At 39.7% G+C, this 26,748-nt stretch overlaps 1 protein-coding gene across 1 annotated transcript in view; it reads left to right on the plus strand.

Annotated features, from left to right (window-relative positions):
- The window catches only part of LOC135472390 (nuclear cap-binding protein subunit 1-like), a 48,383-nt gene extending 21,937 nt beyond the window's left edge, over positions 1-26,446 (plus strand). Inside the window, exons 15-24 of the mRNA XM_064751869.1 lie at positions 15,211-15,348; positions 16,159-16,262; positions 16,877-16,996; positions 19,054-19,153; positions 20,484-20,577; positions 20,753-20,856; positions 21,690-21,804; positions 23,137-23,256; positions 23,682-23,795; positions 24,913-26,446. Of these exons, the coding sequence (XP_064607939.1) occupies positions 15,211-15,348; positions 16,159-16,262; positions 16,877-16,996; positions 19,054-19,153; positions 20,484-20,577; positions 20,753-20,856; positions 21,690-21,804; positions 23,137-23,256; positions 23,682-23,795; positions 24,913-25,026 (1,123 nt within the window). The 3' untranslated portion in view covers positions 25,027-26,446. The remainder of the gene's footprint in view (positions 1-15,210; positions 15,349-16,158; positions 16,263-16,876; positions 16,997-19,053; positions 19,154-20,483; positions 20,578-20,752; positions 20,857-21,689; positions 21,805-23,136; positions 23,257-23,681; positions 23,796-24,912) is intronic.
- The last annotated feature ends 302 nt before the right edge of the window (positions 26,447-26,748 follow it).

Below are 26,748 nucleotides of genomic sequence, written 5' to 3' on the forward strand. Positions count from 1 at the left end.
TGGCTACACTGTCCGTGATCTCCCCAAACGGTTGTAGGATGACATTGATTCCAGTTCCCATCTAACTCCAGTATTCTATTAGATGGCGTAGAGATCTAACTACAACAGCAATCGACGTGGACCTGTAAAAGTTAGCTTTGTTTTGCGCAGACCTCGTCCTCTTTACTATACGTTAAACAGGCCAGGGTGACTGACAGATATGGACATGTGCCGTGCTCCAAGTGCTGAGTTTCTAACGATGGCCGAGCTATCAGTGGAGCAGTGAGTCTGTGCATAGTAGGTCGTGGATTGAGATGTGAATGTACAAACTTGCTGTTACACTGGTCGTGTTTTTACGTTATTTCTTACAACTAGCCGGCTAAGTCTGCCAAAGAACGACCGTTTTTCGCTGGGCATGGCGTAGTATCATCAAGGTCGCCGATCTATTCGAGGGAATGGAAATGACCGGCCGACTGCCTCAGTGACAAACGGTGTAAGGTCGCAAGGTAACTTTGAAAGCCGTATATGTGGAACATGTGTCCTTCGAACACAGAACATGAAGGGGAAAACGTCATCGATCCGATCCGGGATCCCGGCCTAGGATCTGCTATTCGCAGATCCATTCTAGTTATTATTATTATTATTATTTTTTTTTTTTTTCGATTTTGTTAGCAGCAGAACTCAAACACCGTTCAACATAGAAGTTTAAAATTTTGCACACACAATCTAGAGGAAATTTTCTAGGGGTATATTTTTTTTTTTTTTTGCTATGTCACGTGGTTCGGCCGCCATATTGGATTTTGAGTAAAATCTTTAAAAATCTTCTTCTCCAGAACCACTGAACCGATCGTTCTCAAATTTGACGTGTAACTAGTAGGTCACCAGTTCTTCAAAGTTTGCGAAAATGGTTCACTTCCGGTCAAAACTCTGGAAGCTCGCCATTGGTCGAATTTGTGACGTCACAAAAAGTTCTCAAAGTTCATATGTTCTGAACGCATTCTGATGTATCTTGAGCTGCTGATTCCGAACCTGCTTGTATTTTTTCAATATCTGTGTAACTTTTTGAGATATCAGCCAAAAAATCGATAAAGTTACGTAACTTCAATGACCTGTAACTCGAGAACTAGGACAGCTAGAAATGTGCAACCTGCACCAAATTGTAGCCCAAGACATGCTCTTTCGAGCATTCGTCAACAGATTTCAGCTCCGATCAATAGTTTTTTCGCTACAAGCGTTTAAATCACAACACCGTTTTTTGTTTAGAAAAAGGTGGGAATCCTATTGCTTTAACATGGAGTTAGATGGGGACTGGACTGGGTTTATAGTATTTGACCTGATGCTTTCGGCCACACTGTCCGTGATCTCCCAAAACAGTTGTAGGATGACATTGATTCCAGTTCCCATCTAACTCCAGTACTCTATTAGCTGGCGTAGAGATCTAACTACAACAGCAAATGACATGGACCTGTAAAAGTTAACTTTGTTTTGCGCAGACCTCGCCCTCTTTACTATACGTTAAACAGTCCAGGGTGATTAACAGATATGGACATGTGAACTGGTCCAAGTGCTGACTTTCCAACGATGGCCGAGCTATCAGTGGAGCAGTGAGTCTGTGCATGGCATGTCATGGATTGAGATGTGAATGTACAAACAGGCTGTTACACTGGTCGTGTTTTTGCCTTATTTCTTACAAATAGCGGGCTAAATCTGCCAAGAAACGACCGTTTTTCACTGGGCATAGCGTAGCATCATTAGGGTCGCCGATCTATTCGAGGGAATACAAATGACCGGCCGACTGCCTCAGTGATAAACGGTGTAAGGTCGCATGGAAACTTTGAAAGCCGTGTATGTGGAACATGTGTCCTTCGAACACAGAACATGAAGGGGAAAACGTCATCGATCCGATCCGGGATCCCGGCCTAGGATCTGCTATTCGCAGATCCATTCTAGTTAGGGATCCCGTTCTTCCGGAACGGGATCCCTATTGTAATCGTTCTGTTTTTTCTTTTTATTATTATTATTATTATTATTTTTTTTTCACCGACTTTGTTAGCAAGGAAACTTTTTTACTGTTCACCATAGAGGTCTCAAATTTTGCACACACAATCTGGCGGAGATTTTCCAGGGATAAATTCTCCATTTTTTTTTCACGTCACGTGGTTCGGCCGCCATATTGGATTTTGTGCAAAATCTTTAAAAATCTTCTTCTCCAGAACCACTGAACGGATCATTTTGTAATTTGACATGCAGGTAGTAGGTCACGAGTTCTTTAAAGTTTGCGAAAATGGTTCACTTCCGGTCAAAACTCTGGAAGCTCGCTATTGGTCGAAATTATGACGTCACAAAAAGTTCTCAAAGTTCAATTGTTCTTAACGTATTCTGATGTATCTTGAGCTGCTGATTCCGAATCTGGTTGTATTTTTTGCATATCTGTGTAACTTTTTGAGATATGAGCAAAAAACTGAAAAAAGTTACGTAATTTCAATGGCGTTTTAATCCAGAACTATAAGAGCTAGAAATGTGCAACTTGCACGAAAATGTAGCCCAAGACATGCTCTTTCGATCAATCGTCAACAGATTTGAGCTCCGATCAATAGTTTTCTCGCTAGAAGCGTTTAAATGACAACACCGGTTTTCGCTTAGAAAAAGATGGGTATCCTATTGCTTTAACATGGAGTTAGATGGGGAATGGACTGGGTTTGTAGTATTTGACCTGATGCTTTCGGCTACACTGTCCGTGATCTCCCGAAACGATTGTAGGATGACATTCAGCTATAGAGTACTCTATTAGGTCGGGTAGAATTCCAACTACAAAAGCAAACGACGTGGACCTGTAAAAGTTAGCTTTGTTTTCCGCAGACCTTGTCTTCGATTGGCTATGTTTAGCACTTTGACGTCCCCATGTTATATGATGCATTTTGAATGCATTTGCGACTGGGATGAACACACGAACATTGTAAGCATACTACCAGACGTAGTTTGACGTCCTAATCATGAATTTGGACATATTTTTTTCCGGCGACGTACAGTTTTTCCGCATAATTGCGATCAAAAGGCGATAAAGCGGAAGTTTTGACCATATTTGGAGGTCTGGTGAGAGATATCCGTTACAGCTGTAAAGCTGAAAATGACTGAGTGCAAAGCGTTACACATGTAGTCTATGTCTGCTAATACTCTTTGATCTATGTCAACAAACACAGGACATGCACGTTTTCAAAGAATGTCCTAAGGCAGATTTACCACATTCGGCACATTTCCATAAGCTTGCTTTTACAAGGGCCGTGTATTATTGGTTGGGGAAAACGTCATCGATCCGATCCGGGATCCCGGCCTAGGATCTGCTATTCGCAGATCCATTCTAGTATTATTATTATTATTATTATTTTTTTTTCACCGACTTTGTTAGCAAGGAAACTTTTTTACTGTTCAACATAGAGGTCTCAAATTTTGCACACAAATTCTGGCGGTGATTTTCCAGGGATAAATTCTCAATTTTTTTTTCATGTCACGTGGTTCGGCCGCCATATTGGATTTTGTGTAAAATCTTTAAAAATCTTCTTCTCCAGAACCAATGAACCGATTGATTTCAAATTCAACATGCAGCTAGTAGGTCACGAGTTCTTCAAAGTTTGCGAAAATGGTTTACTTCCGGTCAAAACTCTGGAAGCTCGCTATTGGTCGAATTTATGACGTCACAAAAAGTTCTCAAAGTTCAAATGTTTTTAACGGATTCTGATGTATCTTGATCTGCTGATTCCGAATCTGGTTGTATTTTTTCGATATCTGTGTAACTTTTTGAGATATAAGCAAAAAACTCAAAAAAGTGACGTAATTTCAATGGCGTTTTAATCGAGAACAATAGAAGCTAGAAATGTGCAACCTGCACCAAATTGTAGCCCAAGACATGCTCTTTCGATCATTCGTCAACAGATTTGAGCTCCGATCAATGGTTTTTTCGCTAGAAGCGTTTAAATGACAACACCGTTTTTCGCTTATAAAAAGATGGGAATCCTATTGCTTTAATATGGAGTTAGATGGGGACTGGACTGGATTTATAGTATTTGACCTGATGCTTTCGGCTACACTGTCCGTGATCTCCCCAAACGGTTGTAGGATGACATTCAGCTATACAGAACTCTATTAAATGACGTAGAGTTCTAACTACAACAGCAAACGAATTGGACCTGCAAAAGTTAACTTTGTTTTGCGCAGGCCTTGTCTTCTTTACTTTACGCTAACCAGGCCAGGGTGATTGACAGACATCGCCATGTGCCCTGGTCCATGTGTGGACTTTCAAACAACGGCCTAGATATCAGTAAAGCACTGAGTCTGTGCATGGCAGGTCGCGGATTGAGACATAAAAGTACAAACTATGATATTTCTTCTTTCTTTGTTTCCTCTTACCGCTGACGCGTGTCAGCCATGTCAGAGTTCGATCCCAGCCTAGCGAATTTGTCAAGCGATGAAAATGTTGTCAATTTTAAAGTTTTAAGTTGGCTGCTAGGCGTAGTTGGATGTTCTGATGACGAATCTGGTGTATTTTTCTTTCTCCGACGCACGGTTTTGTCGCCAATTGCTATGAAATTGCGAAAAAGTGCAATTTTAGACCATGTTTGAAGGTCACGTGACAGAAAATCGCTGCAGCTGAGGAGCTGAAAATGACTAAGTGCAAAGGCCTATATCGATACTGTATGCTTTCGGAAAATCGTTGAACTGTTAAAATAAATGTGGGAGTTGCAGGGCTTGAAAAATTGTCCAAAGGCCGATTGGCTATGTTTGGCACTTTGACGTCCTCTTGTTATATGATGCATTTTAAATGCATTTGCGACTAAGATGAACACATGAACATTGTAAGCATGCTGCCAGATGTAGTTTGATATCTTGATTATGAATCTGGACTTATTTTTTGATGGCGACGTACAATTTGGCCGCAAATTGCGATCAAAAGGCGAAAATTCGCAAATTTTCACCATATTTGAAGGTCTGGTGAGAGAAAACTGTTACAGCTGTAAAGCTGAAAATCACTAAGTGCAAAGCGTTACACATGTAGTCTATGTGTGCTAAAACTCTTTGATTTGTGTCGACAAACACAGGACATGCACGTTTTCAAAGAATGTCCTAAGGAGCATCTACCACATTCGGCACATTTACATAAAGTTGCTGTTACAAGGGCGGTGTATTATTGGTTGGGGAAAACGTCATCGATCCGATCCGGGATCCCGGCCTAGGATCTGCTATTCGCAGATCCATTCTAGTTATTATTATTAGGGATCCCGTTCTTCCGGAACGGGATCCCTATTGTTATTGTTCTGTTTTTTCTTATTATTAGGGATCCCGTTCTTCCCAAACGGGATCCTTATTGTTATTGTTCTGTTTTTTCTTATTATTAGGGATCCCGTTCTCCCGAACGGGATCCCTATTGTAATCGTTCTGTTTTTTCTTATTATTATTATTATTATTATTATTATTATTATTTTTTTTTCACCGACTTTGTTCGCATGGAAACTTTTTTACCGTTTAACATACAGGTCTGAAATTTTGCACACATATTCTGGCGGTGAATACCTCGGGACAAATTCTCCACTTTTTTGCCATGTCACGTGGTTCGGACGCCATATTGGATTTTGTGTAAAATCTTTAAAAATCTTCTTCTCCAGAACCACTGAACCGATCGATTTCAAATTTGACATGCTGCTAGTAAGTTACGAGTTCTTTAAAGTTTGCGAAAATGGTTCACTTCCGGTCAAAATTCTGGAAGTTCGCCATTGGTCGAATTTATGACGTCACAAAAAGTTCTCAAAGTTCAATTGTTCTGAACGTATTCTGGTGTATCTTGAGCTGCTGATTCTGAATCTGCTTGTATTTTTTGCATATCTGTGTAACTTTTTGAGATATTAGCAAAAAACTCAAAAAAGTGACGTAACTTCAATGACCTGTAACTCGAGATCTGTGGGAGATAGAAATGTGCAACCTGCACGAAATTGTAGCCCAAGACATGCTCTTTCGATCATTCGTCAACAGATTTGAGCTCCGATCAATAGTTTTTTCGCTACAAGCGTTTAAATGACAACACCGTTTTTTGTTTAGAAAAAGGTGCTAATCCTATTGCTTTAACATGGAGTTAGATCTGGGTTTGTAGTATTTGACCTGATGCTTTCGGCTACACTGTCCGTGATCTCCCGAAACGGTTGTAGGATGACATTGATTCCAGTTCCCATCTAACTCCAGTACTCTATTAGATGGCGTAGAGATCTAACTTCAACAGCAAACGACATGGACCTGTAAAAGTTAGCTTTGTTTTGCGCAGACCTCGTTCTCTTTACTATACGTTAAACAATCCAGGGTGATTAACAAATATGGATATGTGAACTGGTCCAAGTGCTGACTTTCTAACGATGGCCGAGGTATCAGTGGAGCAGTTAGTCTGTGCATGGCATGTCGTGGATTGAGATGTGAATGTACAAACTTGCTGTTACACTGGTCGTGTTTTTGCCTTATTTCTTACAATTAGCGGGCTAAGTCTGCCAAGGAACGACTGTTTTTCACTGGGCATAGCGTAGCATCATTAAGGTCGCCAATCTATTCGAGGGAATGCAAATGACCGGCCGACTGCCTCAATGGCGAAAGGTGTAAGGTCGCATGGAAACTTTGAAAGCCGTGTATGTGAAACATGTGTCCTTCGAACACAGAACATGAAGGGGAAAACTTCATCGATCCGATCCGGGATCCCGGCCTAGGATCTGCTATTCGCAGATCCATTCTAGTTATTAGGGATCCCGTTCTCCCGAACGGGATCCCTATTGTAATCGTTCTGTTTTTTCTTATTATTATTATTATTTTTTTTTCACCGACTTTGTTCGCATGGAAACTTTTTTACCGTTCAACATACAGGTCTGAAATTTTGCACACATATTCTGGCGGTGAATATCTCGGGACAAATTCTCCACTTTTTTGTTATGTCACGTGGTTCGTCCGCCATATTGGATTTTGTGAGAAATCTTTAAAAATCTTCTTCTCCAGAACCACTGAACCGATCAGTTTCAAATTTAACATGCAACTAGTAGGTCATGAGTTCTTTAAAGTTTGCGAAAATGGTTCACTTCCGATCAAAACTCTGGAAGCTCGCCATTGGTCGAATTTATGACGTCACAAAAAGTTCTTAAAGTTCATTTGTTCTGAACGAATTCTGATGTATCTTGAGCTGCTGATTCCGAATCTGGTTGTATTTTTTGCATATCTGTGTAACTTTTTGAGATATGAGCAAAAAACTAAAAAAATTACGTAATTTCAATGGCGTTTTAATCGAGAACTATGGCAGCTAGAAATGTGCAAATTGCATGAAAATGTAGTTCAAGACACGCTCTTTCGATCATTCGTCAACGGATTTGAGCTCCGATTAAAAGTTTTCTCGCTAGAAGCGTTTAAAAAACAACACCGTTTTTGTTTAGAAAAAGATGGGAATCCTATTGCTTTAACATGGAGTTAGATGGGGAATGGACTGGATTTGTAGTATTTGACCTGATGCTTTCGGCTACACTGTCCGTGATCTCCCGAAACCGTTGTAGGATGACATTCAGCTATACAGTACTATATTAGATGGCGTAGAGATCTAACTACAACAGTAAACGGCATGCAACTGTGAAAGTTAGCTTTGTTTTGCGTAGACCTCGTCCTCTTTACTACACGTTAAAGAGGCCAGGGTATTTGACAGATATGGACATGTGCCGTGGCCCAAGTGCGGGCTTTCTATTGATGGCCGAGCTATCATAAGAGCCGTGAGTCTGTGCATGGCGTGTCGTGGATTGAGATGTGAATGTACAAACTTGCTGTTACACTGGTCGTGTTTTTGCGTTATTTCTTACAAATAGCGGGCTAAGTCTGCCAAGGAACGACCGTTTTTCACTAGGCATAGCCTAACTTCATTAAGTTCGCCGATCTATTCACGGGAATGCAAATGACCGGCCGACTGCCTCAGTGACAAACGGTGTAAGGTCGCATGGAAACTTTGAAAGCCGTGTATGTGGAACATGTGTCCTTCGAACACAGAACATGAAGGGGAAAACGTCATCGATCCGATCCGGGATCCCGGCCTAGGATCTGCTATTCGCAGATCCATTCTAGTTATTATTATTATTATTATTTTTTTTTTTCGATTTTGTTAGCAGCAGAACTCCAACACCGTTCAACATAGAAGTTTAAAATTCTGCACACACAATCTAGAGGAAATTTTCTAGGGGTATATTTTTTTTTTTTTTGCTATGTCACGTGGTTCGGCCGCCATATTGGTTTTTGAGTAAAATCTTTAAAAATCTTCTTCTCCAGAACCACTGAACCGATCGTTCTCAAATTTGACATGCAACTAGTAGGTCAGGAGTTCTTCAAAGTTTGCGAAAATGGTTCACTTCCGGTCAAAACTCTGGAAGCTCGCCATTGGTCGAATTTGTGACGTCAAAAAAAGTTCTCAAAGTTCATATGTTCTGAACGTATTCTGATGTATCTTGAGCTGCTGATTCCGAATCTGGTTGTATTTTTTCAATATCTGTGTAACTTTTTGAGATATCAGCCAAAAAATCAATAAAGTTACGTAACTTCAATGACCTGTAACTCGAGAACTAGGACAGCTAGAAATGTGCAACCTGCACCAAATTGTAGCCCAAGACATGCTCTTTCGAGCATTCGTCAACGGATTTGAGCTCCGATCAATAGTTTTTTCGCTACAAGCGTTTAAATCACAACACCGTTTTTTGTTTAGAAAAAGATGGGAATCCTATTGCTTTAACATGGAGTTAGATGGGGACTGGACTGGGTTTATAGTATTTGACCTGATGCTTTCGGCCACATTGTCCGTGATCTCCCGAAACGGTTGTAGGATGACATTGATTCCAGTTCCCATCTAACTCCAGTATTCTATTAGATGGCGTAGAGATCTAACTACAACAGCAAACGACGTGGACCTGTAAAAGTTAGCTTTGTTTTGCGCAGACCTTGTCCTCTTTACTATACGTTAAACAGGCCAGGGAGATTGACAGATATGGATATGTGTCCTGGTCGAAGTGCTGACTTTCTAACGATGGCCGAGCTATCAGTGGAGCAGTGAGTCCGTGCATGGCAGGTCGTGGATTGAGATGTGAATGTACAAACTTGCTGTTACACTGGTCGTGTTTTTGCCTTATTTCTTACAAATAGCGGACTAAATCTGCCAAGAAACGACGGTTTTTCACCGGGCATAGCGTAGCATCATTAGGGTCGCCGATCTATTCGAGGGAATACAAATGACCGGCCGACTGCCTCAGTGACAAACGGTGTAAGGTCGCATGGAATCTTTGAAAGCCGTGTATGTGGAACATGTGTCCTTCGAACACAGAACATGAAGGGGGAAATGTCATCGATCCGATCCGGGATCCCGGCCTAGGATCTGCTATTCGCAGATCCATTCTAGTTATTATTATTATTATTATTTTTTTTTTTCGATTTTGTTAGCAGCAGAACTCCAACACCGTTCAACATAGAAGTTCAAAATTTTGCACACATAATCTAGCGGAAATTTTCTAGGGGTATATTTTTTTTTTTTTTGCTATGTCACGTGGTTCGGCCACCATATTGGATTTTGTGTATAATCTTTAAAAATCTTCTTCTCCAGAACAACTGAACCGATCATTGTCAAATTTAACATGCAACTAGTAGGTCATGAGTTCTTTAAAGTTTGCGAAAATGGTTTACTTCCGATCAAAACTCTGGAAGCTCGCCATTGGTCGAATTTATGACGTCACAAAAAGTTCTCAAAGTTCATTTGTTCTGAACGAATTCTGATGTATCTTGAGCTGCTGATTCCGAATCTGGTTGTATTTTTTGCATATCTGTGTAACTTTTTGAGATATGAGCAAAAAACTAAAAAAATTACGTAATTTCAATGGCGTTTTAATCGAGAACTATGGCAGCTAGAAATGTGCAAATTGCATGAAAATGTAGTTCAAGACACGCTCTTTCGATCATTCGTCAACGGATTTGAGCTCCGATCAATAGTTTTCTCGCTAGAAGCGTTTAAAAAACAACACCGTTTTTGTTTAGAAAAAGATGGGAATCCTATTGCTTTAACATGGAGTTAGATGGGGAATGGACTGGATTTGCAGTATTTGACCTGATGCTTTCGGCTACACTGTCCGTGATCTCCCGAAACGGTTGTAGGATGACATTCAGCTATACAGTACTATATTAGATGGCGTAGAGATCTAACTACAACAGTAAACGGCATGCAACTGTAAAAGTTAGCTTTGTTTTGCGTAGACCTCGTCCTCTTTACTATACGTTAAACAGACCAGGGTGATTGACAGATATGGACATGTGCCCTGGTATAACTGCTGACTTTCTAACGATGGCCGAGCTATCAGTGGAGCTGTGAGTCTGTGCATGGCAGGTCGTAGATTGAGATGTGAATCTTCAAACTTGCTGTTACACTGGTCGTGTTTTTGCCTTATTTCTTACAATTAGCGGGCTAAGTCTGCCAAGAAACGACCGTTTTTCACTAGGCATAGCGTAGCATCATCAAGGTCTCCGATCTATTCGAGGGAATGCAAATGACTGGCCGACTGCCTCAGTGACAAACGGTGTAAGGTCGCATGGAAACTTTAAAAGCCGTGTATGTGGCGCATGTATCCTTCGAATTCGAACTTCGAAACATGAAGGAGAAAACGTCACCGATCCGATCCGGGATCCCGGCCTAGGATCTGCTATTCGCAGATCCATTCTAGTTATTATTATTATTTTTTTTTCACCGACCTTGTTAGCAGCAGAACTCAAACACCATTCAATATATAGATCTCAAATTTTGTACACACAATCTGGCGGAGATTTTCTAGACATATAATTTTTTTTTTTTTCTCATGTCACGTGGTTCGGCCGCCATATTGGATTTTGTGTAAAATCTTTAAAAATCTTCTTCTCCAGAACCACTGAACCGATCGTTTTCAAATTTGACATGCAGCTAGTAGGTCACGAGTTCTTTAAAGTTTGCGAAAATGGTTCACTTCCGGTCAAAATTCTGGAAGCTCGCTATTGGTCGAATTTGTGACGTCACAAAAAGTTCTCAAGGTTCAAATGTTCTGAACGTATTCTGATGTATCTTGAGCTGCTGATTCTGAATCTGCTTGTATTTTTTTGGTATCTGCAAAACTTTTTGAGATATAAGCAAAAAACTCAAAAAAGTTACGTAAGTTCAATGACCTGTAACTCGAGAACTATGGCAGCTAGAAATGTGCAACCTGCACCAAATTGTAGCCCAAGACATGCTCTTTCGAGCATTCGTCAACGGATTTGAACTCCGATCAAAAGTTTTTTCGCTACAAGCGTTTAAATGACAACACCGTTTTTTGTTTAGAAAAAGACGGGAATCCCATTGATTTAACATGGAGTTAGAAGGGGACTGGACTGGGATTGTAGTATTTAACCTGATGCTTTCGCCTACACTGTCCGTGATCTTACGAAACGGTTGTAGGATGACATTGATTCCAGTTCCCATCTAACTCCAGTACTCTATTAGATGGCGTAAAGATCTAACTACAACAGCCAACGACGTGGACCTGTAAAAGTTAGCTTTGTTTTGCGCAGACCTTGTCCTCTTTACTATACGTTAAACAGGCCAGGGAGATTGACAGATATATATATGTGCCCTGGTCGAAGTGCTGACTTTCTAACGATGGCCGAGCTATCAGTGGAGCAGTGAGTCCGTGCATGGCAGGTCGTGGATTGAGATGTGAATGTACAAACTTGCTGTTACACTGGTCGTGTTTTTGCCTTATTTCTTACAAATAGCGGGCTAAATCTGCCAAGAAACGACCGTTTTTCACTGGGCATAGCGTAGCATCATTAGGGTCGCCGATCTATTCGAGGGAATACAAATGACCGGCCGACTGCCTCAGTGATAAACGGTGTAAGGTCGCATGGAAACTTTGAAAGCCGTGTATGTGGAACATGTGTCCTTCGAACACAGAACATGAAGGGGAAAACCTCATCGATCCGATCCGGGATCCCGGCCTAGGATCTGCTATTCGCAGATCCATTCTAGTTCTTATTATTATTATTTTTTTTTCACCGACCTTGTTAGCAGCAGTTACTCAAACACCGTTCAACATAGAGGTCTCAAATTTTGTACACACAATCTGGCGGAGATTTTCCAGGGGTACATTTTTTGTTTTTTTCTTATGTCACGTGGTTCGGCCGCCATATTGGATTTTGTTTAAAACTTTTAAAAATCTTCTTCTCCAGAACCACTGAACCGATCGTTTGCAAATTTGACATGCAGCTAGTAAGTCACGAGTTCTTTAAAGTTTGCGAAAATGGTTCACTTCCGGTCAAAACTCTGGAAGCTCGCCATTGGTCGAATTTGTGACGTCACAAAAAGTTCTCAAAGTTCAATTGTTCTCAGCGTATTCTGATGTATCTTGAGCTGTCGATTTCGAATCTGGTTGTATTTTTTGCATATCTGTGTAACTTTTTGAGATATTAGCAAAAAACTCAAAAAAGTTACGTAACTTCAAGGACCTGTAACTCAAGAACTAAGGCAGCTAGAAATGTGCAACCTGCACCAAAGTGTAGCCCAAGACATGCTCTTTCGAGCATTCGTCAACAGATTTGAGCTCCGATCAATAGTTTTCTCGCTAGGAGCATTTAAATGACAACACCGTTTTTTGTTTAGAAAAAGATGGGAATCCTGTTGCTTTAACATGGAGTTAGATGGGGACTGCACTGGGTTTGTAGTATTTGACCTGATGCTTTCGGCTACACTGTCCGTGATCTCCAGAAACGGTTGTGCTATGACATTCAGTCCAGTTCCCATCTAACTCCAGTACTCTATTAGATGGCGTAGAGATCTAACTACAACAGCAAACGACGTGGACCTGTAAAAGTTAGCTTTGTTTTGCCCAGACCTTGTTTTCTTTACTATACGCTAACCAGGCCAGGGTGATTGACAGATATGGACATGTGCCGTGGTCCAGGTGTTGACTTTCTGACAACAGCCGAGCTATGAGTAGAGCTGTGAGTCTGTGCATGGCAGGTCGTGGATTGAGACGTGGAAGTTCAAATTTGCTGTTACACGGGCTGTGTTTTTGCATTATTCCTTACATAAAGCCAGCCAAGTCTGCCAAGGAATAACCGTTTTTTCACTGGGCATAGTGTCGCATAGGGAATGATCGGCCGACTGCCTCAGTGACAAACGGTGTAAGGTCGCATTTAGACATTAAAAGCCGTGTAGCTAGTTATGTGTTGATTTTCGACCAATAACTTATGTTCTCATATAAAAGATGAAAGCATAAAGAAAATTTGTATGTAGACTTGAAGTGAGGTTTGCGACTTCCTTGGGGACTACGTGAGATATACAATAGTGTGGGTGGTAGGGGAGATGCTGGCGAAATTTTCTAAGACTTGACCTAATTACACAAGGATTTAAACGCTAACCGTCTTCCGTCTGCGTGGTGTGACGCCTGTCAGTCATGTCAGAGTTCGATCCCAGCTTAGCCAATTTGTCAGGGGATAAAAATGTTGTGAATTTTAAGGTTTCAAGTAGGCTGCTAGGCGTAGTTCGATGTTCTGATGACGAATTTGGTTGTTTTTCCTTTGTCCGACGCATGGTTTTGTCGCCAATTGCCATCAAAGTGCGAAAAAGTGCAATTTTTGCCCATGTTTGGCCGTCACGTGACACAAAACTGCTGCAGCTGTGGAGCTGAAAATCACTGAGTACAAAGGGCAATATGCGCACTGTAGGCGTGCGTAAAATCATGGAAGTGTGTCAATAAATGTGGGAGTTGCAATGCTTCAAATATTGTCCAAGGGCCGATTGGCTATATTTGGCACTTTGACGTCCCCATGTTATATGATGCATTTTAAATGCATTTGCGACTGGGATAAAGGCACGAACAATGTAAGCATGCTACCCGACGTAGTTTAACGTCCTGATCATGAATCTGGAATTATTTCTTTCCGGAGACGCATAGTTTTGCTGCAAATGGCGATGAAAACGCGAAAAAGCGCAATTTTTCACCATATTTGGAGATCTATTGCGAGGAAACCGTAACAGCCGTAAAGCTGAAAATCACCGAGTGCAAAGCGCTAAATACGTACACTATGTGTGCCGAAAATCTTTGATCTGTGTCAACAACCACAGGACATGCAGGGGAAAATGTCATCGATCCGATCCGGGATCCCGGCCTAGGATCTGCTATTCGCAGATCCATTCTAGTTATTATTGTTTTTGTATTGAGACTTTGTCATTTTGACATCACGCATTCTGTGGGCTAGTGGTTGGTTTCCTAGTGAAGCACAGTGACCCAGGAGCCTCCCACCAGTGTGGTTGCTGTGAATGGGCACGCACTGGTTTCTTCTAGCCATACACCTGATGTGGGTAATTTAAGAGAAAAATTCTTAAGTACAGCATTCAAGTAACTTGGAGAGCATGGGACTTGGCCAATTGGGTACGATGTTTGTCTTTCATTGGCTAAGTCAAACTCATTTCAAACTTGTTCTCGGGCACAGAATTTTCAAGTTTCCTCTAGCTTTCATTGCTTTCGGTGTCATGGAGCCGTGGAGGTAATAATCGATTGATGGTATTGTCTTGTTTAATCTTACACAAAGTTGGCTGGTGAGACCACTTGCCTTTCATCATACAGGCCTCGGGTATACCGTGTCAAAAGCCAATGTCAGTCAGTGGTTTATTCTGGTTTTCTGAACAATTGCCTTATTTATTCAACCTTTTCAACCACCTAAGTTACCAGTATTTCTTGAAAAGTTCTGAGAGAACTGTAGGGTGTAGAGAAATAATCTGCTTTTATGAAAACTTTCATCTTTAGTGACACAAACAAATCATTTTTGGTGTTATTTTCATAATTGTGTGCATAAATTACACCGAAAAAAGTGCTTTAGCAGTTGAAAAGGTTGTATATTTATGGTAATATTCTGCCCCATATTATATGAGTGAAAAATACCCGAGTATGGCATTAAACAACAACAACAACAAAAAATCCTTTTTGGTATAAGTTATTTCCCCTTATAAATGGAGCCATTCTCATGGAAATAGATACTGGAAAGAAATTCACTTTATTACGGTTTCATGACCCAATCAGATTCCACCCTGGTTAATGATGGCAGATAAATCTTTGCTCTATTAATGATGGATGAGCCTGTATATGTAAATACATGGTCTTCAAGTTTAACTGAAAAGGAATATATTGTTGGTTATAGGTTCTGCACATGGTTTGCCTATCACTTGAGTAACTTTCAGTTTCGCTGGAGCTGGGAAGACTGGACTATAGCAACACAGTTAGACCCAGAGTTACCAAAACCCAAGTTTGTCCGAGAAGTCTTACATCGTTGTCTGAGGTAGGTGTCACATACTACTTGTTATGTCAACGATAATCATTTTTCTGTGTAGTTTAGTGAAATATTCTTGAGTACAGTGTAACACACCAGTCAAATAAATAAAAATATTCTGTTGAGTTCACGTTTCCAGGCTGCTCACTTGTGCTGTTTTCCAGTATTTTGCAGCAGTATATATTTAGTATAGCATACCTAACCGCTCTTCCTACAGGTGGCTAGTCGGCACAAGCATTGTTTCTTACGCTTATTTCAAAGACATCATAGCCTGGAATTATGGAAAATTATGTTATTCCTGGAAGTTGCTTTTTTTTTTTTTTTTTTTTGTAAAGAGGCCTGACCCGCTAAGTCCTGTGGCTGAAACTTGCTCATAAATGTATGTCTGACTGCATTGTGGGATGTTGTATAAAGTGATATTATTCTGGAGCCACTTTCACACAGCGTCAAGTGCATTTGCAATTGCTGCTTAAAGCTTAGCTACGTTTCCCTATATGCTCAGTATATAACTTTTTTCTAAAACAGGGCCTAGTGTATGGTAAAAAAAAAAAAAACAACAAAAAAAAAAATGAACCAAAAAATAAAGGCCATCATCAAGTACAACTAAAAATGCCTTTTTAAAGGCATATAAATGTTAAAAGATATTATTTTCGGTGCTGAAACGTACAAGTTTCCAGTAGAATGTCATCCCATGTTCCAAGTAAACTTCAAAACACCTTTCTAAAATCAGAACTCACAGAATCAGGAAAAATGGGCAAGGTAGTCATGGACGATATTTATGGTATATGTGGAAAAAAACTATTGGTCCTCTCATCGCAGGTTATCTTATCATCAGAGACTGGTAGACACCTGTCCAGAGAGCTTCTCCAGCCTTCTGCCCATCAAGCCTGCAGCATTTTACAAGTACGACAGAGAGGGTGCAGGTGTGTACACATGTAAAAGTATTTGAGGTTAAAAGAAAAAATAAAATATGAAATGCATGCATTTAACTGGAGCTCTGTAAGCATGCTACATTTTCAGTTTGGTAAGAATGAGTATGAGTGATATATCCATGTATTCTAATTTCAGCAGGTCTCCTTAACTTCTGGGTTCTTCCACCTATAAACTTGGCTGCCATCACATGAGTGAACAGTTATTGAGCATGGCATTGAACAGCAATCAGATAACTAAATGAATTTAATTAAGCACATATTTTTGATGAAGTGAAGATTGTATCAGGAAATTAAGATGTGAGAGCTGCTTTTGTGGCTTAACATCATAATCTTTCATTTTGCCTCTAATATATCGGCCATGTCAGCATGGGAATATCGAAGTTCAGTGGTCTCTCAGCTGCTCCAGCAGGTAGACGGTATGAAATTAGTGTGTTGAAGAATCTGCTTCTCTCAAGAAACATGAGAGAGTCAGGTCTGAACAATTCCTGCAGACCACTAGTATTTGCTTTTCCTCCAAAACTTGGAGATCTCTCATCCATTCTAGGTATTTTGGGGGAAAGGCCTGACTCTGGGTAAGTACAGATCATCTCTGATTGTGTTTGTAGGAGAGTTACCTGGCACGATGGTGGCTCACAAACTCATGCAGGCCATCAAATCCAAATGTTCTCCGGAGGAAGCAGCTGAAATACTGAAGGAATTACCCAACCCATTAGCAGAGGAAGAACGTGAGTATAGGGAGAAAGTAGCAGAGAGCTACTAAAAATAAGTTGCATTAAACCAATAGCGTTTAGATACACTGTCATAGGGCATATGCAACTCGGGTAAGACCACAAAAGAGCATCTCCTTGGCAGACAGAAGACCAAGGTTCAATCCTGAATTAGATCAAGTGTCAGACATCAAAATCCGCAATCCTCATCACATGGCACTCAGCATAATCAGTGGTCAAAATAATCTGCCTGTCTCAGAAAGGTAACTTTTTTTTCATCTTTCACTTAGAAAAATACCTTTCTGAGACAGGTGAATTTAAGATGACTGTTCTTGGATTTTTTTTTTTTTTTTTTTGATTGTTGTTTTGTGCCGTACTCAAGAATATTTCACTTATGCGACGGCGGCCAGCATTATGGTGGGTGGAAAACGGGCGGAGCCCAGGGGGAAACCCAAGACCATCCCACAAAGTTTTGAGAAAGTGTCACTACGTACCTCTGGCACATCTGTGTAATCGAACAGCCTGAAGACGACACTGGGGAGAGGGTACTGGACATCCTCATGGTGCCCGGGGGGAATGATCTGAGGTAAGGTGTGCTGTAAATCCTCACTGAGCACGCTGTCAAACGCCAGGTACGGTCGTAACACCTGCTTCTCCAGCCACTTGTTGTTCCGCAGGTTGGTGATTTGTGCCCACAATGAGTCCAGGTACTGTAGGACGAACGCAGGCAAAAATACATACATCACGTTTTTTCATCTGTCACTTAGAAAAATACCTTTCGGAGACAGGTGAATTTAAGATGACTTTTTTTTTTTTTTTGATTGTTGTTTTATGCCATACTTAAGAATATTTCACTTATGCGACGGCGGCCAGCATTATGGTGGGTGGAAACCAGGCAGAGCCCGGGGGATACCCACGACCATCCGCAGGTTGCTGACAGACCTTCCCACGTACAGCCGGAGAGGAAGCCAGCATAAGCTGGTCTTGAACTCACAGCGACCGCATTGGTGAGAGGCTTTTGGGTCACTACGCTGCGCTAGTGCGCTAACCGACTGAGCCACGGAGGCCCCTGACCATTCTTGGAAGTTTCTGAAATATTTTGGGACAAAATTCAGTATATTCATCTTAGAACTTAAGAATTTTCTTTTCAGTTTTGACACCATCTGTTTTTTGGCCATTCTCTGTATTGAAAGTGCTGCATTTTTTTTCTATGGTAGGATTAAACTCATGACAATTATTGTTATCTTTACTTTGAAATGTATGCAACAGTATCATGTAAATTAGGGATGAAAGGACCTGGCATGGTCATGACGGTAAGGCGAAGAATCAGACCCAGAAACGGATTATAAGAAAGTGCAAATTTCAAAATGCCAGCTCAGTTCTGTAAATTTTATAGAAGAGATGGTTGCTTAGTAATAACTGGCCAAATATGTACTCTCGATCAAAAACACCAAGTGTCGAAATTTGAAAGACATCCTTCATGATACAGTGAACTAACAAAGTCACTGTGGAGAACGCGTAGCACTTGGAGAAAGAGTTCAAAAGAAGTGGTTTATTTCTCTTTCACTGGAAACATTTTTTTGTGTGAGTGAAGTGATAAGCTAACATTTATAAAATACATGAACGTGTTTTCATGAATCAGAATTAAGATACAGCTGTAATTGTAAAAGCATGCTAATACATGTGGTAACTAAATCAAAATCATACGTCAGTCAGGCTGGACAGCACATGTGGTCGCCTATCATGACCTTACCATGCTACAGTATGTGTGATATGTACTATAATTGTAAGGCTGAAAGTTACATTTGTTATATATTTGTTTATAACTGGAAAAGAGAATTAAGGCAGAGCTGAAAACACAAGAGGCTTTACATTGCTATAGTCATTTTTGCTTTTTGAGGGGCACATTTTTTTGCACTTGGCCTGATTCCACCACACATCCCCTACCCCACCCGTATCATACCAGGTCCTTTGCACCACATCAAAAAAGATCCTACAGTCGTTCACACAGTGACTTGTAATTTGTATTTTAAATCAAAGCAATACTGCAAGGATATTCTGTTTATGTTTTGCAGATGAGCCGTCCCATCATCCGCTGAAGATTGATGTTTTTGTGTCCACGTTACTTCATTTGGCTCAGAAGTCCTTCAGTCATTCCTTCGCAGCTATAGCCAAGTAAGCATGCTGTCTTGTCTGTAGGGAAGGAGGGGTATTTTACCAAACTGAGGTTATTAATAAAATAGTGGTTATTAATGAAAAAAGGACAGATGGTCTGGATGGTTGCCATGTATTATTAGCAATTGGGTGCTTTACATAGGTCCCTGGTTCGACACCCAGTATGTTTTGAGTCCGTGTTCTTCACTAGAACCTGACTGTGCTGTACCCCGAACGTGTAAGTTCTAAACAGCGATAATGCTTCTACCAAAACTGCAACAACTGGTTGACTCATATCAGTATAATGGATCGGCCCGCGCGGCTTGCTCACCTTCGGTAAGGTGTCTGAGTGAAGCAGCACTAGATAAAAGAGCGGTGGAAATCCGTCCTGTAACAAGGAGGCACATTACATATGACTGAAAAATTTTTAAGTACAACACTAAACCCCAAGTACCCACACACTCACTCAATCTACCAAGACTGTTTTTAAATAACATTCACAAAACTGATATGTTCATCTATGAAAGCTGTGTCATTACTGATCTTCCAGAGAAGTAATGCATAATCAACCAGTCAACTACCACCTATTTTTGGGAGACGCCTGTTGACTGATTATTATTAGTTCGTTGACATGTGATTAGGTGTTTGACTTTGAGGTGGCTGGTTCCTGCAGTGGTTAGGTATATGTAATTTACAGCGTTATAACCTGCGGTTTACCCATGAAGTATCAATTCCAAATAGCAGTAAGATCACACCAATTTATATTTTTCTTATATGGGCAGAATAATTTTTTTTTAAATGTCAGAAGAAGGTTTCACAATAAAAATAAAACTGGAAAATCATCTTGTATGCGAGAAATGTGAAGTCATTAGGCCTCTTGAAGCCATATTTTCATGATCAGAAAACCTTGCACAAACAACACCCAAGATCAGATAAAATAAAAAGGTAGACCTTAATTTTTTTTTTTTTTCATTTTTGCCAGGAAATGTTGTTAGAACTCAACTTGCATTTGAAAAGAAATTTGTCGAGTCGTACAGAACCCATACAAATCCATGATAACGTGTCGTTTTCTCTGACAAGATACAAACACCTTCAGCTTGCCCAGCTGTGAGATCAGTTGGGGTGACATCACCTGAAACTGTGATATTTACAGTCATTAAGGAGTTCTCAACTCCATTGCCTTAGTCTTTTCTTGGGTAGCCATGTATGAATTCAGATGTTTTCCTACAGTTACATTTTGTGTTATACACCTGTTGATCCTCTGATAATTTGACTAGATTTGGTAAAGGTTGTGTTGATCTGTAAAAAAAGTAAAATAACCTACAACTAAACTCGTGATTTAAATTTTCAGATTTCACTTTCTGCTGAAAAGTCTGGCGGAATCAGAAGATGGTCAAATCTGCATTTTAAAAACAATGTTTGAAGTTTGGGAAACTCATCCACAGGTTTGTCGAACTTTTTGATACTTATTTGGATAAAAATCTTTCGGCAGATTTCACTTTTTGTTGAATAATTGTGGGCCAGAAAGCTTAAAGGCAAAGCCACATTTTTGTGGCAAAGTCATTGTGATATGTTTGTGTTAATGAGACTGAAGAATTATAATTATTTTCTTTGTTTTAGATGATGGTGGTGTTGGTGGACAAAATGCTGAAGACACAGATTGTGGAATGTTCTGCTGTGGCTAATTGGCTATTCTCAAATGAAATGCAGCCACAGTTTACCAGGTATGAGAGCAGGATCTGTCTCAATCTCAAATCTGTGATCTGTGTAATGATATAGAAACATTGTGGTCTCTGAGCACAGTGATGCAATGGAACTTGCCAACACCAACACTTCTGAAAACCGACATTGAGTCAATACAAACCATCTCACCTGGCCTACTTTTATCTCAATTTACCACCCGTGTTATTTTTATTGAATAAACCACCGCTTGTGTATTGTGAATACCAATTGGCAGGGTTCTGCCCACAATCTTCGAGCGCACCCGGCACTAGGGTTGAGTGCCCAATGTCAGACACAAAATCTTGATGTGCCCAGCACGCCCATAAAGTGTAATCATGTTAAAACGAACATTTTTTTGTGCTACCAGGCAGGATTGGTTTACACAAATTTTATTTTATGAACTTTATGATCTCTGATTGTGATGGTATAAACTTTGTGATCCATGATTGTAATGGTAAAAACTTTGTAATCCATGATTGTAGTGATATAAACTTCGTGATCCGTGATTGTAATGGTATAAACTTTGTGCTCCATGATTGTAATGATATAAACTTTGTGATCCCTGATGGTGATGGTATAAACCTTGTGATCCATGATTGTAGTGATATAAACTTTGTGATCCCTGATTGTAATGGTATAAACTTTGTGATCCCTGATTGTAATGGTATAAACTTTGTGACCCATGATTGTTATGGTATAAACTTTGTGACCCATGATTGTAGTGATATAAAGTTTGTGATCCCGGATTGTAATGGTATGAACTTTGTGACCCATGATTGTAATGATATAAACTTTGTGATCCCTGATAATGATGACACAGTGCCTCTTGTTATAGGTTCTATGTGTGGGAGATCATGCACAGCACAATTAAGAAGATGAGCCGTCATGTGGAGAAGTTACAGGCTGAGGTGGATGATGCCCGGGACAGGCTAGAAGTGGCCCAGAGGAGGGTATGGCTTTATGCTGTCCAGTTGTTTCAGAGCTGTAGATTTTCTGTTTGTTGTATGTTACATGTATTTTTTTGAGTGTTGTACCTTTTTCAGCATCGCGTGATATGAGCGCTGCACCTTGTCAGTGATTTGAGTTTCACTGTTGTAGCTGAATATCTGTGTTCATATATTTCTTTGTTTTTCCTCAGAATTGTAAAATGTCATATCTGACCTTATCTTACATATGGTGTGTTTTCATTCTGTATCTCATCTGCACTTGTTCTTAGCTTCTGTTGTCCGTCTCTTGTTCAGTTTTATTTTCAGTTTTCTTTTTAGTTCCTCATCCTGTGATGGTTTTTTCGGTCCACCATCTCATCCTCTGATGATTATTTTAGTTCTGTCCCATCTTCTGCTGTTTGTTTCAGTTTTCTGTCACACCCTTTGATATTTGTTTCAGTTTTCTGTTTCATCCTCTGATGCTTGTTTCAGTTTTCTGTCTCATCCTCTGATGCTTGTTTCAGTTTTCTGTCTCATCCTCTGATGCTTGTTTCAGTTTTCTGTCTCATCCTCTGATGCTTGTTTCATTTTTCTGTCTCATCCTCTGATATTTGTTTCAGTTTTCTGTCTCATCCTCTGATGCTTGTTTCAGTTTTCTGTCTCATCCTCTGATATTTGTTTCAGTTTTCTGTCTCATCCTCTGATGCTTGTTTCAGTTTTCTGTCTCATCCTCTGATATTTGTTTCAGTTTTCTGTCTCATCCTCTGATATTTGTTTCAGTTTTCTGTCTCATCCTCTGATATTTGTTTCAGTTCTCTCAGATGATCTGTGTTTAAGCTATCTCGTCTCATCCTAAAATCTCTTAAAATCTGTGTCAGTTCTCTCATCTTTTTCTTGGTTATCGTGTCCTCTATGATCTGTGTCTCGGTTATCTCCTCCTCTTATGATCTGTCTTGGTTATCTCCTCCTCTTATGATCTGTGTCATGGTTATCTCCTCCTCTTATGATCTGTGTCATGGTTATCTCATCCTCTTATGATCTGTCTTGGTTATCTCCTCCTCTTATTATCTGTCTAGGTTATCTCATCCTCTTATGATCTGTGTCATGGTTATCTCATCCTCTTATGATCTGTCTTGGTTATCTCCTCCTCTTATGATCTGCCTTGGTTATCTCATCCTCTTATGATCTGTGTCTTGGTTATCTCATCCTCTTATGATCTGTGTCTTGGTTATCTCATCCTCTTATGATCTGTCTTGATTATCTCCTCCTCTTGTGATCTATGTCCTTGTTATCTTATTCTCCTATGATCTCTGTTTCCATTACATGTATCTCACTCACCTGTGATGCGTGTTTCAGGGAGAGGACATGGAGTACCGTGATGCAGACATGCCCACAGAGGAGATGATAGAAAGGATGGAGGAGAGACTGGAGACAGCGCAGACAGAGCAGAAGGGACTCTTCCTCATCATCTTCCAGGTTAGCCTTCACATGTTAAACCACAGTCCTGTGACTAATTGATGTTGTGAAAATGATCTATGTTGATTAGGTTAACAAAAAGACACTTGAATGTTAGCAAAGAATGTTAAAAGACAGTTTCACAAAGTAATTTAGAGTAGATGAATGATGAAGAAAGTTGAGGAGTTAGACATTGTGAACTGGAGAAGTTTCTAAAGAAAAGAGGTGTCATTTGTGTCACTGGAGCACAGCGAGACAGGTGATGGATAATTAATATTCACAACGATTTGCCTATCATATTTCACAAGTCACGTGATAGAGTAGGACTGTTTATACCTTTACTCTCAGAAGAGTTCGATGTCAAAACTCCCCAATTAGATAGAAAACCTATTTACTACGGCATACATGCATACCTTTATGACAACTGTTTTGTGTGTTGATTTCAGCGATTCATCATCATCTTGACGAATCACCTGGCTCGCTGTGAGGGGGAGGGGATTGATTACAACACACCCTGGTACAAGTGGGTTAGTGAGAGACTCCAGCAAATCTTCTTACAGGTGAATGGACATAACATCAGTATCTTATATACTGTGAAGTACATATGGAACTAATTTTCGCAAATTTCACAGTCAGGAATTTACCGCGTGTAAACGAATTCCAGTGTAAACGAATTACAGTGTTGAGTCGTATATTACAAGCAGTAGTATCAATAAAGCTGGCAGGAGTGTGGAGAAGAAAACCTGGCAGGCCAGGTAAAGTTTAACAGCAGAGAGGGAAGATTAGGCTTCAAATATATGTATAAAAAATCAGATTACGAGGATTAGCGGCACTGCAGGAAACAAAAGAGGATTAGAGCCACCCTTGATTATACCTGTTTAACATCTGCTTTAGTAATTTTCAGGCCATTTTATTGCTAGGGCAGTTATACAGTTTTACTATTTTTTTCAGTAATGCCTTGATTAAATACACAAAAATTAATTCCTGCACCCATGTTTGAAGTAAATCTGGGAAAATGAATTCCAGCGAATAATAAGTACTTAACATAAAATCTTTGGATTTCCCCTTGTGGCTTTCCCCTTGGGTTCTGCTCAGTTTCCTCCCACCATACTGGTGGCTTCCATCGTATAAGTGAAATATTCTTGAGTACAGAGTAGAACTGCAGTTAAATAAAATAAATAAATATTGCTTCATAAGGCTGTAAGTCGGCAGGTTTGTCAGAATTGTGGAGGAGGTGGTCATGGGTTTGCTCAGGTCGCTCTTTATTTTTCCCCAGCCAGAAGTCTTCTTGCTCAAGTGTGAGTCAAAAATGCTTGAGTATGGTATTAAACACCAATCAAATAAATACATAAATTGTTCTTCCTTCTGGAGGACCTTAGCAGGGCAATAGTTGTTCATGCGTTCATGAAGGTTACACTTTCAAAATGAAAAGTCTATCTTGGCTGACGTGTGCTGTATCATGTATAAATTGGAAGTTTGGAATGTATAGTGCCCATTGGATTTAGGGATTATGTGATTTTTTTATTTGATGGCATAATTTGTCATAATTTTAATGGTAGAGTTGTTAATCTATATCACAGCTCAACAAAATTCATTTGTTGTTTTTTTTTTTTGTTGTTTGAAATTTTTCTGTTTCATGAAAGATTTCAAAAGCTTATTTTTCTCTTTCCTTTTCAGCACCATGAGCTTGTGTTCAAGTACATCAGCACTTTGGAGACGTTGTTGTTTACCAGTGATATAGACATTCACATCCTGATAACCTTCCAACAGTTCTGTGCCCTTAGATCTTGAGTCAACCACCAGGGGACACACACATGAAAAGGAGGAAAACAGTTGTCCAGCAAAACTTTACCTGAGCTTAACTAGCAGTGTTTTGATGTTGTTCAATAAAAAGTTAAAGAGGGCATTTTAGCTGTGACATTGTGATTTTTTTCTACATGTAAGTGCTTGTAAACCATTGGTAATGTTAGATGGAAATTTCTTTGTTTTGCCCGTGTTTGCCCACAGCATGTTGTAGCCCAAATCATAGAGCACTATAAAGGGAAAGAATCAACAAAATATGATGTGTCAAAATGCATGTTGAAAGTGACCTGCACATGTTGAATGAATTTCTGGAAAAAATCACATGAAAGTCTTATTAGAAGTCTTAAGAGATCGTTGCTTTTTTGATTTCATGCATCAGGTTTATCTCTGAACTAATTTTGCATATCCCATACCCAACTAAGTCTTAATATTTTTCTTTACATCAACAGGTTCGTGTTGCAGTATTTGCATTGTGGAAGCTACATGTAGAGTACAATGTAAGGGTGCTAATTGCTGCACACCACCTTCTGATTTAGAAAGACAGGTTGTAGTTAGGTCTACTAGTTATAGTTTCAATTCTCCTTCATAAGTACGTGTCATACAGGAAATTTTGAGTGTGTGGAGTATGGACCCTAGTTGTTAACTTCGAAGAGAGCTGTACTCTTACTATCAGTATGAATTTAGTCTGCATGAAAAGTTCAGGCTTGATTTTACATAGTAACTGCAGAGGAGAAATATGATTATAATGTTAAATGTTTTATCAAAAAAAAAAATTCTTCTGTTAGACTTAAAACGTATGCAGTACATGTACGAGTCTTCACAGTTGCATGCTTGACCATACATGAAGGCGGAACATATGAAGACACTGCTTAAACGTTATGTGTTTATCCATAGGCACATCAGATAATTTTCCTTTGATGTTGTATCAATTTAATCTACATGGAAATGTATGTGTCATGCTTGAGTGTATATGATAATTGCAGAAAATATGAAGATAAATTACTTCAAAATGTGTATCAGTCAGCAGAATTAATTTTCTCCTGTTTTTCCTTGTAATTAAGATTATTAACACTACTGATGTCAAGATTTTCTTGTGATGGTACACTGTGGAGTACATGTATATTTCATGAGCTCAGTATGTATTTTTGCGGACGTGGCTATATGTATTTGTTCAGTTTCAAATTTCAAAGATTTCAGATGAAGTTTCATACATAGCCATACTGGTAAGAAGTGGTATCAAAGTCAAAATGATAATTAAATGAAACTGTAAATGTTGTGGAATATCATTTCCAAAATAAACATTTTATTTGTAGAAAAAAAAAAAGAGAACATTTTGCCAGTGTTGGGTCTTTAAATCTGTTCAAATGGAAGTGACACAATGGAAAATAAAGAACAAGAAACCTTTTATGCTTTACCTCTTCATTGGTAACAGAAATCTTGATTGTTGATACATACTGGGGAGTTGAAATGGAAAGCGGCAAAACTAAAATTTCCATGAGTGAGCACACTAAAATACATGCAAGTAGAGGAATTGTAGAAACATAGTGACTAAAGGTGGATTTGAACTTTCGATTGTGAGAGGTTTTCTGCTGAAAGTTTCAGTGTAAGTTAACCTTGAAACTAAATGTAAGCTGGAAGAATTTACTCATCAGCCAGTCACCCTCACGAGCATTGCCATGGATTGGTGGAGTCTAGTTCGAACTAAATAAA

The sequence above is a fragment of the Liolophura sinensis genome, chromosome 8 (assembly GCF_032854445.1).
Source record: "Liolophura sinensis isolate JHLJ2023 chromosome 8, CUHK_Ljap_v2, whole genome shotgun sequence".
NCBI lineage: Eukaryota > Metazoa > Mollusca > Polyplacophora > Chitonida > Chitonidae > Liolophura > Liolophura sinensis.